Source organism: Mesoplodon bidens, assembly GCF_964165515.1.
Source record: "Mesoplodon bidens genome assembly, chromosome: X".
NCBI classification, from domain to species: domain Eukaryota; kingdom Metazoa; phylum Chordata; class Mammalia; order Artiodactyla; family Ziphiidae; genus Mesoplodon; species Mesoplodon bidens.
Genome location: NC_138163.1, coordinates 23,876,087 through 23,893,702, shown reverse-complemented (window position 1 = coordinate 23,893,702; position 17,616 = coordinate 23,876,087). Strand labels below are relative to the sequence as shown.

Sequence of the window (17,616 nt, the reverse complement as noted above, 5' to 3'; positions counted from 1 at the left end):
GTATCCTTTCCAGGTTTACAATTTTTTTCTTTTTTTGGTAACTTTTTATTTTCAAACTTACAAAAAAGTTTCAAGCAAAGTTGCTTTACCAGTTACTAACTCTATGTGTGTGTATATATTATTTTTTATGAACCGTCTAAGGATTTAATTCTGAACTAAAAAAATGTATAAAGAATGTCACTGGGACAAATGGCAAATTGAACTGCTGACTCTGAATTAGAAAATAAAATAATAAATTTCCTGATATTAGTTATTATACTCTGGTTATGTCAGAGAATGCTTTTGTTCTTAGGAAGTATACACGGAGTATTTAGTAGGAAAGGGTCATGATGTATGCAACCTATTCTTAAACAGGTTTACAAATTCTAAAGTTATAAAGGACTTTTGAAATAAAGAAAGGGGCTGATACCAGTGAATGGCAACAGAAAGAGTCTTGTGTGATCACTCAGGCGCTCCCACTGAGATCCAGGCCCCTGACACGAGTTCAGGTCTCTATGCATCTTTACAGCACACCTGACGGCACATGACACATAGAGACTAAAAAGGACCATACACTCATCTACACACCAGCATCCTGTCTGCTTGAAATGCTCCCCACATTTGTTTAGAAGGCAACGAGTCATTTCTGATTCACACTGAAGAAAAAGTCAGTTACTATTTGAGAATCTATAATACATCTAACTTGAGGATAAAGTGTGACTTCCAGAATTCAGGCCCCAGCCAAGATTTACAGTATAGAAAGGATGATTTTGTGCCAACCTTTGTTCCATCTCTTTTTGTAGTCTTTCTTCCTCTTTTTCTTTTTGTTCACGAGCAAGGCGTCGTTTCTCTGCCAAAATTCTTGTTGCCTCCTCGGCATTCATAGGCCCTGGTGTGCTTTTATTACCAGACTCTAATTTAAATTAACATGTAAAACAGTTAAGTTTAGGGAACTTACTGCATTCATAGGCCCTGGTGTGCTTTTATTACCAGACTCTAATTTAAATTAACATGTAAAACAGTTAAGTTTAGGGAACTTACTGCCTCTAAGTCCAACAAAGAGGTGCAAGACAACCTGTGATGTTAAAAAAACCAAACAGTATGTCCCTGGTCTAAAATGTATAAATAAACTATAAGTGATTTATGTAACAGCTTTTGTTCAAAAGCCCAGCTCCCGCCCCCTCTCACCCCCACCCCCCAACAACAGAAGTAGCATATTGTTGATTTTTAACAGCTACCTGTTCCAAAATGAAATAATGTACTCCTGCTTTGGTTTAGCTGTTTTGAGATACCTGACTGAATTGCCTCTATGGGAAAAAACTTAAGATATACTGAATATAGAGGAAGACAAGCTTATGCTCGGTCCAAATGAAGTGTACAGATCTTTTATTTTTTAAGTTATTTTGTCATGCCATGCAGCTCGCAGGATCTTAGCTCCCTGACCAGGGATCGAACCTGGGCCCTGGCAGTAAAAGCATCGAGTCCTTAACCACTGGACCACCAGGGAATTCCCTGAAGTGTATAAATCTTAATTACTCGATTAAACAAAAATATATCCAGCGTACACTGTGCATCATCTTTACTAAATATATACTGTTTAGCTAACTGTTATAATAGTATGCTAACATATTTGGTTGATCATAAAGTGGCTAACTGTAGATAACCAAAGAAACCAAGACTATCAGTAAAGTAAGGTGACCACATGGAGGCATAAAATTTTAGTTCATGTGACATATTTGTTTTAAGTATGACGAATTTGTTTTAAATAAACTACATACAAAAATGAGGATTTCAGGGCTTCCCTGGTGGCGCAGTGGTTGAGAGTCCGCCTGCTGATGCAGGGGGCATGGGTTCATGCCCCGGTCCGGGAAGATCCCACATGCCATAGAGCGGCTAGGCCCGTGAGCCATGGCTGCTGAGCCTGTGTGTCCAGAGTCTATGCTCCGCAATGGGAGAGGCCACAACAGTGAGAGGCCCGCGTACCGCAAAAAAAAAAAAAAAGAGGATTTCAAAAAATCAGGAATAAATAATTTGTAATAAAAAGATCATTTCTGTTACAAAGAATTCACAGTGGAATTCCTTCAAAAAGCAAAAATCACGAGTGTATTTTAAATTAAGTAATGTCAATGGATATTAAGAATGCATGTAATACCAAAAAAGAAAATTACAGGCCAATATCTTTGATGAATATAGATGGAAAAATTCTCAAAAAAATGTTAGCAAACCAAATCCAATGACACAAAAAGGATTATACACCATGATCAAGTTGGATTCATCACAGGGTCACAAGGATGGTTCAACAAACGCAAAGTAATCCATGTGATACACCACATCAACAAAAGAAATGACAAAAACCATATGATCATCTCAATAGATGCAGAAAAGGCTTTTGATAAAATTCAGCATCTCTTCATGATAAACTCTTACCAAAGTTGGTATAGAGGGAACATATCTCAACATAATAAAAGCTTTGACAAACCTACAGCCAATCTAATACTCAAAAGTGAAAAGTTAAAAGCCTTCCTGCTAAAATCTGGAACAAGACAAGGATGCCCACTCTCACCACTTCTATTCAACGACAGTATCGGAAGTCCTAGCCATAGCAATCAGAGAAGAAAAAGAAATAAAAGGTATCCAAATTGGAAGCAAAGAGGAAAACTGTCATTATATGTAGTTGACATGATATTATACATAGGAAACCCACACAAGACTCCACACAGAAACTACTAGAACTGATAAACAAATTCAAATTTTTGCATCCATATTCAACAAAGTAGCAGGATACAAGATTAACATACAGAAATCCATTGCATTTCTTTACACTAACAATGAAGTATCAGAAAGGGAAAAAAATCCCTTTTAAAATTGCATCAAAAACAATAAAACACTTAGGAGTAAACCTGACTAAGGAGATAAGAGTTATATGTGGAGAACTATAAAACATTGATAAAGGAAACTGAAGATGATTTCAAGAAATGGAAAGATATCCCATGCTCTTGGGTTGGAAGAATTAATATTGTTAAAATGGCCACACTACCCAAAGCAATCTACAGATTTAATGTGATCCCTATCAAATTACCCATGACATTTTTCACAGAACCAGAACAAATAATCCTAAAATTTTTATGAAACCATACATAAAAGACTCAGAATATCCAAAGCAATCTTGAGGAAAAAGAACAAAGCTGGAGGCATAACCCTCCCAGACTTCAGAGAATACTACAAAGCTATAGTAATCAAAACAGTGTGGTACGGGCACAAAAACAGACATATGGGTCAGTGGAACAGAATAGAGAGCCCAGAAAAAAACCCACGTATCTACGCTCAATTAATCTTCGACAAAGGAGGCAAGAATATACAACTGAGAAGACACAGTCTCTTCTGTAAGTGGTGTTGGGAAAGCTGGACAGCCACATGTAAGTCAATGAAATCAGAACACTCCCTCACACCATACACAAAAATAAACTCAAAATAGCTTAAAGACTATTAAAATATAAAACAGGACACCATAAAACTCCTAGAAGAGAACATAGGCAAAACATTCTGTCATAAATCGTAGCAATGTTTTCTTAGGTCAGTCTCCCAAGGCAACAGGAATAAAAGCAAAAATAAACAAATGGGACCTAATCAAACTTATAAGCTTTTGCACAGCAAAGGAAACCATAAGCAAAACAAAAAGCCAAACTATGGACTGGTAGAAAATATCTGCAAATAATGTGACCTACAAGGTCTTAATTTCCGAAATATACAAACAGCTTATACAACTCAGTAACAAAAAAACGAAAGCCTAATCAAAAAATGGACAGAACTAAATAGACATTTCTCTAAAGAAGCCATATAGATGACCAAAAGGCACACGAAATGATGCTCAACACCACAAATTATCAGAGAAATGCAAATCAAAACTACAATGAGGTATCACCTCACACCGGTCAGAATGGCCATCATGAAAAAGTCTACAAACAATCAGTGCTGGAGAGGGTGTGGAGAAAAAGGAACCCTCCTACACTGCTGGTGGGAATGTAAATTGGTAGAGCCTCTATGGAGAACAGTATGGAGGTTCCTTAAGAATCTAAAAATAGGGGGCTCCCCTGGTGGCGCAGTGGTTGAGAGTCCGCCTGCCAATGCAGGGGACACGGGTTCATGCCCTGGTCCGGGAGGATCCCACATGCTGCGGAGCGGCTGGGCCCGTGAGCCATGGCCGCTGAGCCTGTGCGTCCGGAGCCTGTGCTCTGCAACGGGAGAGGCCACAACAGTGAGAGGCCTGCGTACTGCAAAAAAAAAAAAAAAAAAAAAAAACTAATAGAGCTACCATATGATCTTGCAATCCCACTCCTGGGCATATATCTGGAGAAAACCATTAATTCGAAAAGATACGTGCACCCCATTGTTCACAGCAGCATTATTTACATTAGCCAAGACATGGAAGCAAACCAAATGTCCATCGACAGAGGAGTGGATAAAGAAGATGTGGTACATATATACAATGGGATATTACTCAGCCATAAAAAAGAATGAAATAATGCCATTTGCAGCAACATATTAGGACCAAGACGTTATCATACTAAGTGAAGTAAGCTAGACAGAGAGAAAGACAAATAATATATGATATCGCTTATATGTGGAATCTAAGAAAATGATACAAATGAACTTATCTACAATACAGAAATAGACTCACAGCCATAGAAAATAATCTTATGGTTACCAAAGGGGAGGGGTGGGGAGGGATAAATTAGGAGTTTGGGGGCTTCCCTGGCAGCGCAGTGGTTGAGAATCTGCCTGCCAATGCAGGGGACACCGGTTCGAGCCCTGGTCTGGGAAGATCCCACATGCCACGGAGTAACTAGGCCCGTGAGCCACAATTACTGAGCCTGTGCGTCTGAAGCCTGTGCTGCACAAGAGAGGCCGCGATAGTGAGAGGCCCGCACACCAGGATGAAGAGTGGCCCCCGCTTCCCACAACTAGAGAAAGCCCTCGCACAGAAACGAAGACCCAACACAGCCATAAAAAATAAATAAATAATTTTTTTTTTTTTAAAATTAGGAGTTTGGGATTAAAATATACACACTACTATATATATATATATATATATATATATATATATATATTAATTTACTGTACTTTAATCTGAAGGATCAAATCTATTACTAGTCATAGAATTCACTGTATGGGTTTTTGTGTGTGTGTGTGTGTGTGGTACGCGGGCCTCTCACTGTTGTGGCCTCTCCCATTGCGGAGCACAGGCTCCGGACGCGCAGGCTCAGTGGCCATGGCTCACGGGCCCAGCCGCTCTGCAGCATGTGGGATCCTCCCGGACCGGGGCACGAACCCGTGTCCCCTGCATCGGCAGGCAGACGCCCAACCACTGCGCCACCAGAGAAGCCCAACACACTACTATATATAAAACAGAAAACTAACAAGGACCTACTGTATAGCACAGGGAACTATACTCAATATCTTGTAATAACCTATAATGGAAGAGAATGTATAAAAAGAATGTGTATATTTATATACATATATATGTATAACTGAATCACTTTGCTGTACACCTGAAACTAACAGAACACTGTAAGTCAACTGTATTTCAATTAAAATTTTAAAAAAAACAGAAACAGACTCATGGACATAGAAAACAAACTTACGGTTACCAAAGGGGAAAGGAGCAGGGGGAGGGATAAATTAGGAGTTTGGGATTAGCAGATATGAACTGCTATATATAAAATAGATAAACAATAAGGTCCTACTGTATAGCACTAGAAACTACATTCAATATCTTGAAATAACCTATAATGAAAAAGAATATGAAAAAGAATACATATATAGCTGATTCACTTTGTTGTATACCAGAAACTAACACAACATTGTAAATCAACTGTACTTCAATTAAAAAAAAGAATGGCAAAATACCAATATGATAGTTTTTGAAACCCACATACTGACCTGACACATGTATGGTCTATGTATGGAAACTGCCCTACAGCTCCTGAAGGAAACCTGCTCAGCCACAAATGGCTGGAGTGCTCTCTCCAAGGATGGAAAATACCTTAGGGCCATCCACTATCGGAGCTGGAAGGAAATGCAGGCACCACCTAGACCATGGCACTCATCCAACCCATCCATACTTCCAGTATCAGCTCCAAAAATGGGGGTAAGAAGTTCCAGCAAGAAAAAAAAAGGTAGTGTGCCAGCGTGACTGGTGAAATTCTCTTTATTTAAAAGAAAGTTCACTTCCTAAAGTTCTCTGAACTGGGGAATAAAATGACGTTGACAGTTCCCAAACTACCTTAAGATTTTCTGTGTTGCTGAAATGAACTTCTTAGTGAAGGAACTCACCTTCACAGATCATATCCTTTTGGCTTGCAGCCTCAGAGCTGTTAATGGTGTTAGAGATGGCTTCACTTTTCATTCCAATAGTACCTAATGCATTTTGTGCAAATACGGTATGCTGCACAGGAATTACTCTACAGGAAAAAGAAAACTGTGTTGACTGTTTTGACATGACGGGTGAAGGTGACGGGGGGCGATTCTTTTGGATTTGCCTGCTGGGAAAAAGTAATAGTTAATGGGGGAAGTCTGGTATGGTTTTGTAATACATATGTGATGATTTTTAGTGTACTATTTCATAAACTATAATGTCTTGGCTTTATGATATGATATTTTATAACAGACAAAGGTAAATCTATTTTAAAGGCTTTTCCCTTTATATTTACATTACCATGCATACTACATTATTTATGAAACACTGATGTGAAATTTATCCTGGTAAAATACGTATCAGGAACAGTGGCAAAAAAGCTACTTACCTAGCACTGATGGGAGATGGAGGACACCACCTGCTTGTAGGAGAAGATGACCATCTATAACACGGTATCTGTGATGGTGGTAGGTGCTTCTTCATTACTGGGTTTGAGGCCTGTTTGTCCGTTTCTGATTTCTGAACAAATCAATACAATCAGATAAGAAATTACTAGCATTACCTTTTGCAGCTGGCTTTTCAAGAGAAAAATATTCTGAATAACATATAATTATAGCTCCTTAAACTCCCAATTTTCCTTTCATGCATGAGAATAAGGTACAGAGATACATTCTTCCAGACTAACAATTTATATTACACAATTCAAGCATGTCATAAAAATAATTTAAAAGAATTCTTTTACTTTAAAACCTACTTTTATTTTTAAATCCTAACTGAGGTTTGCAATAGTTCTCAAAAACACTCCTTCAGAGTTTAGAAACACTGTTCATATAAACTGCTTTATTTTGTCTCTTCTACTAAAAATTAACTAATATTCCAGCTTTGGGGGGGGGTAAACTCTGTGACAACGAATATCATATCATTTTAAATTATTAAAGTGAATTTATTTTATCACAGAACGCTATAAATAAGAAGTTGCTTATGTTGTGAAATCTGACCTATCATAATCTATACAACAAAACATACAGATTTTAATAGAAAATTTCTCAATGAAAGGCACTTGTCGAACCTGTGGAGAGTCTTTCATTTTCACCTTGGAAGACATTCCCATGGTCACCTCAGGGGAGGCCTCGGGGGGCGCCTCCATACTTGCCTCAGAGGGCACTTCTGTGCTCTCCTCTGGGGATGCTTCCACGTTCGCCTCAGGAGATGCTTCCACGCTCACCTCAGGAGATGCTTCCACACTAGCCTCAGATGACGCTTCCGTGCTCACCTCTGGGGATGAGTCCATGCTCACCTCTGGGGACGGATCCACACTCGCCTCAAGGGACAGATCCTCGCTTGCCTCAGGTGATGTTTCCATGCTCGTGGGGGGTGTTCCTGCACTCGCCTCGGGGGGTGCTTCCATGTTCGCCTCGGGGGATACATCCAAGCTTGCCTCGGGGGGTGCTTCCACGCTCACCTCTGGGGGCACTTCCACACTCGCCTTGGGGGCCGTTTCCACGCTTGTCTTCGAGGGTGTGTCTACTTTCTCCTGGGGAGGTATTACCACTGTTGACTTGTGAGGCACTATGGTACTCTTCAATTCATCACTGCTACGCTTAAGCAGGGGCATGTTTACATATTGGAATATATTGTGGATGCCTGTAGGTAAATGAGGACAGAGGGTGAAATTCCACACAGCTAGAAATTAGATAAGACAGAAATGCACCATGTAACAATATAAACACAAAAAGAGACTGTGTTTATTAGGAAATGACGGGGATTACATACAACACAGAAATGTTTACTGAAATGGATCACAGACGTAGAACAGAAGCATCACAAAGTTGGTACTTCAAAAGCAGCACCACCACCAAGAGAGGCATTGTGAAAACAACAGTCCACTCCAGATGAAAATAAGATGCTTCTCCAAAGCTGATGTTTGCCGTAAGCCGTTTCTATTTTAATCACACTATAGTTCAGAATGATTTTCATAGAAAATTACAAGACCTTCAACGCTTTTTAAAAGTAATCTAGGGCTTCCCTGGTGGCTCAGTGGTTAGGAATCTGCCTGCCAATGCAGGGGACACGGGTTCGAGCCCTAGTCGGGGAAGATCCCACATGCCGCGGAGCAACTAAGCCCGTGAGCCCCAACTACTGAGCCTGCGCGTCTGTAGCCTGTGCTCCGCAACAGGAGAGGCCGTGACAGTGAGAGGCCCGCGCACCGCGATGAAGAGTGGCCCACGCTCGCCGCAACTGGAGAAAGCCCTCGCACAGAAAGGAAGACCCAACACAGCCAAAAATAAATAAATTTAAAAGTAATCTAAACAATGTCACCAAGGCCAGGGATCTTACCATTACAGGTGATTACATAAGGCATTCTATATATGATCGTTTTAAAATAGAGTATAAAAAAGTATTTTCTCACCCATACTAAAAATTGTAATAAGACATTAATCAGAATGGGCTGGATCTCCAACGTCTCTTCCAGCTTTAACAATCTAAATATTTTTAGCCTAACAAATGGACAAAAATTATAATATCCGGTACCAGCTAAGATAGAGGAAAGGGATAATACCAATGTTGGGAACCAGGCAACCTCATGCACTGCTGGTGGAAGTATGGATTGGTATATGCTCCCTGGGAAGCATTTTGGCAATAGTGTATCAAAAGCCATTCTAAAAAGTACACACTCGGGACGTCCCTGGCTAAGAATCTGGCTTCCAATGCAGGAGACAAGGGTTCGAGCCCTGGTTGGGGAACTAAGATCCCACATGCTGCGGGGCACCTAAACCTGCATGCTCTAGAGCCCACGCGCCACAACTAGAGAGCCTGCGTGCCGCAACTACTGAGCCCATGTGTGCACACCAGAGAGAAGCCTGTGTGCACCACAACAAAGATCCCGCATGCCGCAACTAAGACCCAACGCAGCCAAATCAATCAATCAATAAATATTTTTTTAAAATAAAAAGTCCACACTCTTTGTTCTTGCAATTTCACTTTTAGGTTATTCTGAAGAAAAAATCAGATAAATAAATGAAAATGTATGTATGAGATTACTTACTACAACACTGTTTAATAATATAATTTAATAATTATATTTAAATATAATCTAAATATTCAACACAAAACTTGGACTATACTAAGGCAGTCATTAAGAGTAATAATATACAATTTTTGGACATAGAAAATGGTATATGTTGAGTTTAAAGAAAAGCAGGTTATGATCCCATTCTATTAAAAAATATGTAAACGCAAAGAAAAATATTGTTATCAGTGGGTATTAGAATAATAGAAAATTATATTTAAATTTTTTCTATACTAAATATTTATTGCTTTATAATAAAGTGAATTTTTTTTTTTGGCCATACCACGTAGCTTGTGGGATCTTAGTTCCCTGACGAGGAACAGAACCTGAGCCCTCGGCAGTGAGAGCATGGAGTCCTAACCACTGGACCACCAGGGAATTCCCTAAAGTAAACATTTTAAGGAAGGTATTTGGTGGTGGCTTTCTAAAGTCTTGGTAAATATAACACTCGGTTATTTTTTAGTCCCTCACTTTTGGTAGAGAAAGCATTTTACTTACATACTTGTATGTGCCTAAACAGTCACTTATTTAACACTGACTGCTACAGAAAATATAGTAAGTATAATAACTAGATTTCTAATAGCTACAGAAATTTAAGCCAAATATTGAGGTTTTTGATAGGAGTAATATATTAAAATAAAATGAAAGTAATTAGAATACCTTACAATAGACTCAGGGGAGACTGGTAGAAAATAATCTGACACACATACAACTAGGCATAAACAAAGTTGGGGATCTGAACCAAGAGAAGTAAAGCTGCACTACCACAAAGTCTATGACAGCACTTTGGTTTACTAATCATACGGATATTGACATAAAAATAAGCAAAGAGGGTGGGATATATTCTGGAAAGGAAAAAGTGGAGAAAAAAAGACAAAAAGGATGGGAACAATGCACTAGAGCTCTCCATTACTAAGGACTTACTATCTAAAGGCATGTCTAACATGATATGTAACCTATAAATGAGAAAATCCACATAACCCTGAAGATCTGTTTTATTTTGCTAACAATCTTTATGTTCTTAATTAAAAGCTAAAGAGCCACTCAACGTTATTCCTCCACATTTTAAGAAAAAAAGAAGGGTGGAGTAGGATACTTTCTCCCTTGATATTATTTAAGTTTTTCTATATTTTTAAAATCCAGTACTTTTTACAGTACTGTGATACACTTAAACACAGGTTAAGAAACCCACTGTTTTACAATTTAACAACCAAAGGTCCCTATCTCATCCTATAAATTACACTGATAACTATTCTACCCTGTTAGAAATCATAAATATGCAACATAAAATGTTGGGTAGAATCACTCACTTGCAAAGTATTGATTCAAATTATTTTTATGCCTTACTGTAAAAAACTAAGCGATACAACCTACTTTTAAGCACAAATATTAACACTTTCAGACACTCTACTCTATGCCTGTTACCTGGAGTACTGCTTCCAGAAATTAATAATGAAGCAGTACTTTTGGTCCTGGCTACTGATGCTTTTGTTGGGATGAACAGGCGACGGATTAAATTATTCTCCCAAAGACCAGTGTATAGCTGACAAACTAAATGATGAGAACAAACAGAAAGGATTTGATCTGAGGTCTCACAAATAAATGCAAAGCAAGAAGGAGCAATGTGAACTGCTGCAAATGATAACTTTCCCAGCCTAAAAGCAGAGGCAACGAGAGCCACACATATATAACAGGACTGAAAACTGCCACCTGATGGGACTACACTGTTAGGGAAAAGAATACCTGAATAGAGGGGCAAAGGCCCCAGCATACCACAATAACCCCAAAGCAGGAATCCAGGTAATGTATCTAGCAGAACCATACCCAATGTATGGAGTCTCTACAGAGGAACTCACACGTGGAGAAAATAGTTGTACATGACAAAACAACTCTGACATGGATTCCTCCAGATGTACGTCACTGACAGTCATATTGGTCAAGTCGATTGCCAATAGCTCCAACAGACTGAGTGAATTATTCTGTTAAAAGTAAATCTTGTAGGGGCATCCCTGGTGGCGCAGTGGTTGAGAGTCCGCCTGCCGATGCAGGGGACGTGGGTTCGTGCCCCGGTTCGGGAAGTTCCCACGTGCCGCGGAGCGGCTGGGCCCGTGACCCATGGCCGCTGAGCCTGCGGGTCCGGAGTCTGTTCTCCGCAGCGGGGAGAGACCGCAACAGTGAGAGGCCCGCGTACCGCAAAAAAAAAAAAAAAAAAAAAAGTAAATCTTGTAAATAGCTTGCTCCAATAAATTTTTATGTTCAAAAAGATCCCTGTGGGGGCTTCCCTGGTGGCGCAGTGGTTAAGAATCCACCTGCCAATGCAGGGGACACGGGTTCGAGCCCTGGTCCGGGAAGATCCCACATGCCGTGGAGCAACTAAGCCCATGAACCACAACTACTGAAGCCCACGTGCCTAGAGCCCGTGCTCTGCAACAAGAGAAGCCACTGCAACGGGAAGCCCACACACCGCGATGAAGAGTAGCCCCTGCTCGCTGTAACTAGAGAAAGCCCGTGCACGGCAACAAAGACCCAACACAGCCAAAAATAAAAATAAATAAATTTATAAAAAAAAAGAAAAAAGATCCCTGTGACAATGACATTTGTTATAACAGGATGTGACCTGAATCAATTAAATGGAGAGTCTTCTGTAAGTGAACAGTTTGTTACGGAAAAAAAAGGAAAATCATGTTTAAAAGGGAAAACTTAGGGGGGTGTTAGAAACAACTTTACATAAAGAAGTACTTCAGTAATAATTTTGAAATCTTGTGTGTAATCATCAGCAGTGAAAACACGCCCAAAGGATAGATGTGGATTATGCTGTGAAGCAACAAAGCAAAGCTTTGAAGTTCAAAATGTTGCCGGTAATTTAGAACTTCAATGTGCGAACTGATGAAACGTTTGAAGGGAATCAAGTGCTTCAGGACAACTCTGTCTATACCAACATGCTGTGATCTAGCTCCTCAGCTTCATTGCAGAATTATATATTTCATTTAAAGAGACTCTTCTGGCTTCAGCCAAATAAGCATGGCACCAAAGTACATTTTTTAGTTAAAGAAGGGATATTTTGGCTTCCAATGTTTTGGAATGGCCTTTCAAGAAGCTGAATGTTGACATAAGTATAACACTTTTAAACCACCATTTAAGATCGGTACATAGAAATAACTAACCAGGTCTTTTTTCTTCCACTTGTTCTGTAGATGAATGCAGTTTGCTACATCTTCTATTCAGAGATGAGCTTCTCCTCTTTTCTGTTGTTTCTGGAGATCAAGGGCAAAGAATATTACCTTTTACAAGCTGTTTATATATATTATTTCAGGGGTGAGCCACCCGTTTCCAAACATTTTTTATCTTATTTAAATTTCAAGTATTATGAAGAAATTTTACATGCCCAAACTTAAAACTAGTTTACTCTTTAAGTAAGTTATCCAAAGTGAAATAAAATTATTTAGGAAACAGTAAAAATTGAGCAGGAAAATCAGATACTTACAACATCGAAGTTCCCAAATTAGGAATATACATTTAATTTTGGACACAGTCCATAACATCTATTACTAAAGTAATTTATAGTTTAGTTTTAACTTGTTTTTTTTTTGGCTGTGCCGCACAGCTTGCGGGATCTTAGTTCCCTGACCAGGGATTGAACCCAGGCCACGGCAATGAAAGCACCGAGTCCTAACCACTGGACTGCCAGGAAAGTCCCTTAACTAGCATTTTTTAAATAAAAATGATCATTAACATTTGGTATAGATGTCACAATTTTAGCAACCCAAACCAGTCATATGGGAAAAGACACTTTTGTGTCTTTTCCATTTCACTTCAAATATTATGGCTCAGGATACTGATGAAAGTCTTTAAAGAAGAACTGCTCTTTTGGGAACCTCTAAATTAAAGTACATATGACAATATACCATCTTGTGAAAATTCTTGAATTGATAATGTAATTGCACAGCATGAACCACAGAAGTGTAATCAATTCGACCATGTGATGAAATCACCTATCCCTCATTATCACACTGCAAGAAATGACAAAATAGTGTTAACAGTTATTATAAGTCAGCAGTGAGCAGAAGAAAAACAGACTATTTGAATCAGTCAAGATTTAAAGCAACGCTATTTAAAATATCACAGGTTAGATTATGAACTTCATTTGAGTTTGAAATGTTCACCTCTCTGGATTGAACAGGTTTTATTTCAATTTGAAGGGATTTTACAAAGGTAAGCCACTGACAATATTGATTTTATTTTCAATAAAATTATTGGAATCATTAATTTAACGGCATTCATCATTTCAGAGTGTGCAATATACTGTAACTTTAAGCAAATTCTTTCATAAAGTATCTTCCACACATACCTTCTTCTATTAAAAAGTTACTTGGAACTGTTCCTTCAGTGCAATTCAACTAATTATTAACTTGAAAGTCATCATCTGTCCCTTCTCTTTACATGTCTCATTGATACAGCAGGCACACATATTAATGAAAACACACTAGTGTTTGCTCATTATATTAAAAATGTAATAAATAACTGCAAGAATTCTCTGCTAATTCCTCCAAGCAATTAGATAGTAAAACATGGCCAATGCTTATGAAACAATTAAAAGAAATTAAAATGAAAGTATATAAACATAACATTGCAATGAATGTTACCTAATTTTTCTAAAGGATTGAGTTTGTGAATAATAAATTAATTACATGACAAGCAAGGTGCTAGAGAATATCTTCCCGCATTAATCTATGAATGAACCTGGGCTATACATAAAAGTGCTCTGGGAAAGCATACTGAGGGTAAGGGTGGAAAGTGGATCAACTTTTGTTGGACCATTACAAGAGAAAATTAGATGCACCAAGACTGACAAACAATCAAAGACCTCTCAAGTTCATCGTTGGAAACTGTTAAGAGTTCTAAAAGTACAAATAACGTAAGGATGAACAAAACAAAAATCCTTTTCAACATACTAAAACTATAATATTTAGACAAAAATGGAAATGGTTCCTACTAAGTTAACCACTGCTACAATTAACTAATTATACTTTAAATGAGGTCCAGAATCTTTTTCTGTAGTGGAATTTTAGAGCAATCAGCATGGCTCAAAAAACTGCCAAGGAACCTAATAATACAAAAGAAACATTTTTAATTCAAACTATAATTATGCCTTTGTCTCAATTCACAAGGTACAAAGGTGGTATTTCTTCTTTTCTTATGGCTAAGTTTGAGGGAATGATGTGGAATATGTCTGCCATGTCTTTTTCCTGCCCAGATCACTTCTGTTTTTTTCTCCGTATGGGTATGGTTGTCTAATCCATTTCAATTATCAATGAGAAGCACCATGTACTACAAGCCAGAAATGGTCATTGACACACACTCTGGTAAAGATTTTTTTAAAGATAAGGAACTCTAGGGAATTCCCTGGCTGTCCAGTGGTTAGGACTCCGTGCTTTCACTGCGTAGGGTATGGGTTCAATCCCTGGTCGAGGAACTAAGTAAAATCCCACAAGGGGGGCAGCCAAAAGAAAAAAAAAGGAACGCTAATTAAAAGTGCAAACACTAAGAGCAAAAGGTATTTGAAGTATCCATAGTAGATAACTTTGTTTTATTTTAAAGAACACTGCATTACCTCTAGGAAGAGTTGTAAAGTGGAGCTTAGCAATACTTCTCTCATTAAACACTGTTACCACTTTATTTGCTTTGGGGGAAAACAAGGACTTGCTAGTGGAATGTACAATTTAAATACCATGATCCATCTATCAAATGACCAAAATATAAACCATAAGTAAGTATGGTGGAGTGGAAATCACCTAATTTCTTGGGGTCTTAACTATACAACTAGGAAGGTAATTATAGTTGCCTGTCAACTTTATATATATGTGAAGCAGATCAACCTGTCCACTGTTATATATATGCTATTATTTTCCTTAAATGAGGTAATATTCATGAAACTTAATGAAAATTGAATGACTAGTCTAGTCCCTAGAAAAAGTGATTTCATTTATAGGTTAGACAGAATATGAATTAATTCTAAAATAAATTATTGTGCCACCTAATGGCAATGTCTCTTGGTCAAAATATGTTTCATATTTGTTGGGCTACCTAAGCCCAACAAACCCATCTGATATGATTAGTACACAAATCAAGAAACAAGGATTTATACTGATGAAAATACAGAATAGTAATGACCATCTCTACTGTAAAACAACGTGGTGCTCTTCTGAAATGTCCTACAATCTAAAGAATAAAAGTGGTACTGTGGAAATACATATAAAGAATTGATTTCATTGGTTTGAAACTCAGTAGAATACCTGAAATAACTACTTACTCCTGGCAATAGAATTTTGAGGACTTGCAGATGACATTTGTTTATGTAATCCAGAAGTCCCCTGTTCAAGCTTTTCAGTAGATACAGAATGTCTGTTGGCTGAGAAAAGATATAAGATTTACTGTACTCATATTTAAAAAAGCATCACTAGCTGAAACAAAATGAGTTCATGATGTACTTCTATGGAGCATAAACGTGTATTAATTAGGTACACAATGCTCACTGTCAGTCATTCCTTACAAACTATATAAATTTAACTTACATTTTATGCAACTGTATAGAATTATGTCCACACATAGGAAAAATTTACAGTACATCAATATTAAACAGGACTATTTTTAAAATATGCACTGGGTAAAGCTGTGTAAAGCTTATCAATTATTATTCATTTTTACACTGATTACAAGTTTAAATGGTAAGATTTTGGATATAGTGGATAAAATAAAATTACTACAAAATTTCACCTGGTTCTTTGGCGATCTCACATGACACAAATTTAAACGCATGCCAAAGAGTAAGTACATGGCAGTGTTTTCACCTAGGATACAAAGCTCAAAACCTTTTGTAGTAAATGCAACCTTATACTAGGAGCCAATATTTACATGTGAAAATGAATGAACTTAAAGTTTAGTAGTTGAATTAATTACCAGTTTTATTCTGAGAGTTTACTGTTGTAGAGCCTTCCCATGACCATCTTTTTTGATGATCAACACGGCTGCTCCGCTCCAGTGTACGATGAAGGGCAGCTTTGAATCTCTCCTATTTAAAATAAATGCCAACAAATGTTTACATATGCATTATATTGGTTAGTATAATTTTGATCTGTTGGTTATAAAATACCCCTACTACCAAATTTTTCAATCAGGCAAATTTTTTTAATGAAAGATAGAACTGGAAACATCTCAGGTAAAAAGTTAAAGTTCAATACATCTCGGGTATCAATCCACATTCTCCCGAATAACTAGGTTTTAATCTTATGGACATGAATTGAGGAGCTGACTGTGCTTCCCTCTTTGCTTATATCATTAGGAAATTTAGAACCAAACGTGTAGCCTATTCTAGCAACTATACAAAGACTGAGTGGTACACTTTGGTGTATGCTAATCATACCTTATGTTTTATTATTTTCTTACTTTAATTTCCCCCTCTGCTTGATTCCCTCAACCATTTTCTCATCTGGTTGTGGTATGTCTTTTTTAAAATACACCTTAAATTCTTTGTAGAATGAGGCAGGAAAAACAAATCAACTAATACACATATGTGAAATCTATGCCAGATCATCTGTTATAACCACATTTGTAACATCTTAAATTCTAGTGTTAACTAATCAAATTTTTAAAAAGAGATGTGTTTGTCTTGACCTCAGCTGCAGTTTGAACTGGGCAGGATAACAGCTCTACAAATGTAAATGCTACACTGTGGTGAAACAAGGCCACTGCTGGAAATGAGAGGCAGTTTTCTTTTCTCAGCTATTCCTCACCCTGTGCTGTAACATACCATGGACTACACTCAGGTAAGCAAATCAACTCAGGGCCAGAAGGTTTCCTATTCTTCTCTGACAACAATCGTTTCATAGCAACATCATCCTTACGATGTTCCCATCGTTTCTCTGAGGGCAAACAGGGTAAACATACTAGGAAAACAGAGAGTCACCCATATCCTCTGAGGAGAAAAGCAACTGCAATTCTTAAAATAAAATTGATCTAATGGCAATATTTTAAAATTATATTTTCTAACAGAAAGTAAGTTTTTCTAAATTACTTAGACACCCAAAAAGTATAATAAAGACTAAAAACAGAGAATATTCTTGTATTACTAAAACATCTCTGATTCCTAAGCATT

The 17,616-nt window shown here is 37.8% G+C and overlaps 1 protein-coding gene across 3 annotated transcripts in view; it reads right to left on the bottom strand.

The window, feature by feature from the left end:
* MAP7D3 (MAP7 domain containing 3) overlaps positions 1–17,616 on the bottom strand; it is a 35,494-nt gene that overhangs the window by 9,206 nt on the left and 8,672 nt on the right. For 2 of the 3 annotated variants that reach the window (XM_081222569.1, XM_081222567.1), the window contains 7 exons: positions 16,422–16,533; positions 15,775–15,873; positions 12,629–12,718; positions 7,464–8,038; positions 6,783–6,913; positions 6,313–6,518; positions 760–892 (listed from right to left, as the gene is read on the bottom strand). In XM_081222569.1, the coding sequence (XP_081078695.1) occupies positions 760–892; positions 6,313–6,518; positions 6,783–6,913; positions 7,464–8,038; positions 12,629–12,718; positions 15,775–15,873; positions 16,422–16,533 (1,346 nt within the window). Of the gene's footprint in view, positions 1–759; positions 893–6,312; positions 6,522–6,782; positions 6,914–7,463; positions 8,039–12,628; positions 12,719–15,774; positions 15,874–16,421; positions 16,534–17,616 lie in introns of all 3 variants that reach the window. The other variant, XM_081222568.1, reaches the window with a different exon arrangement.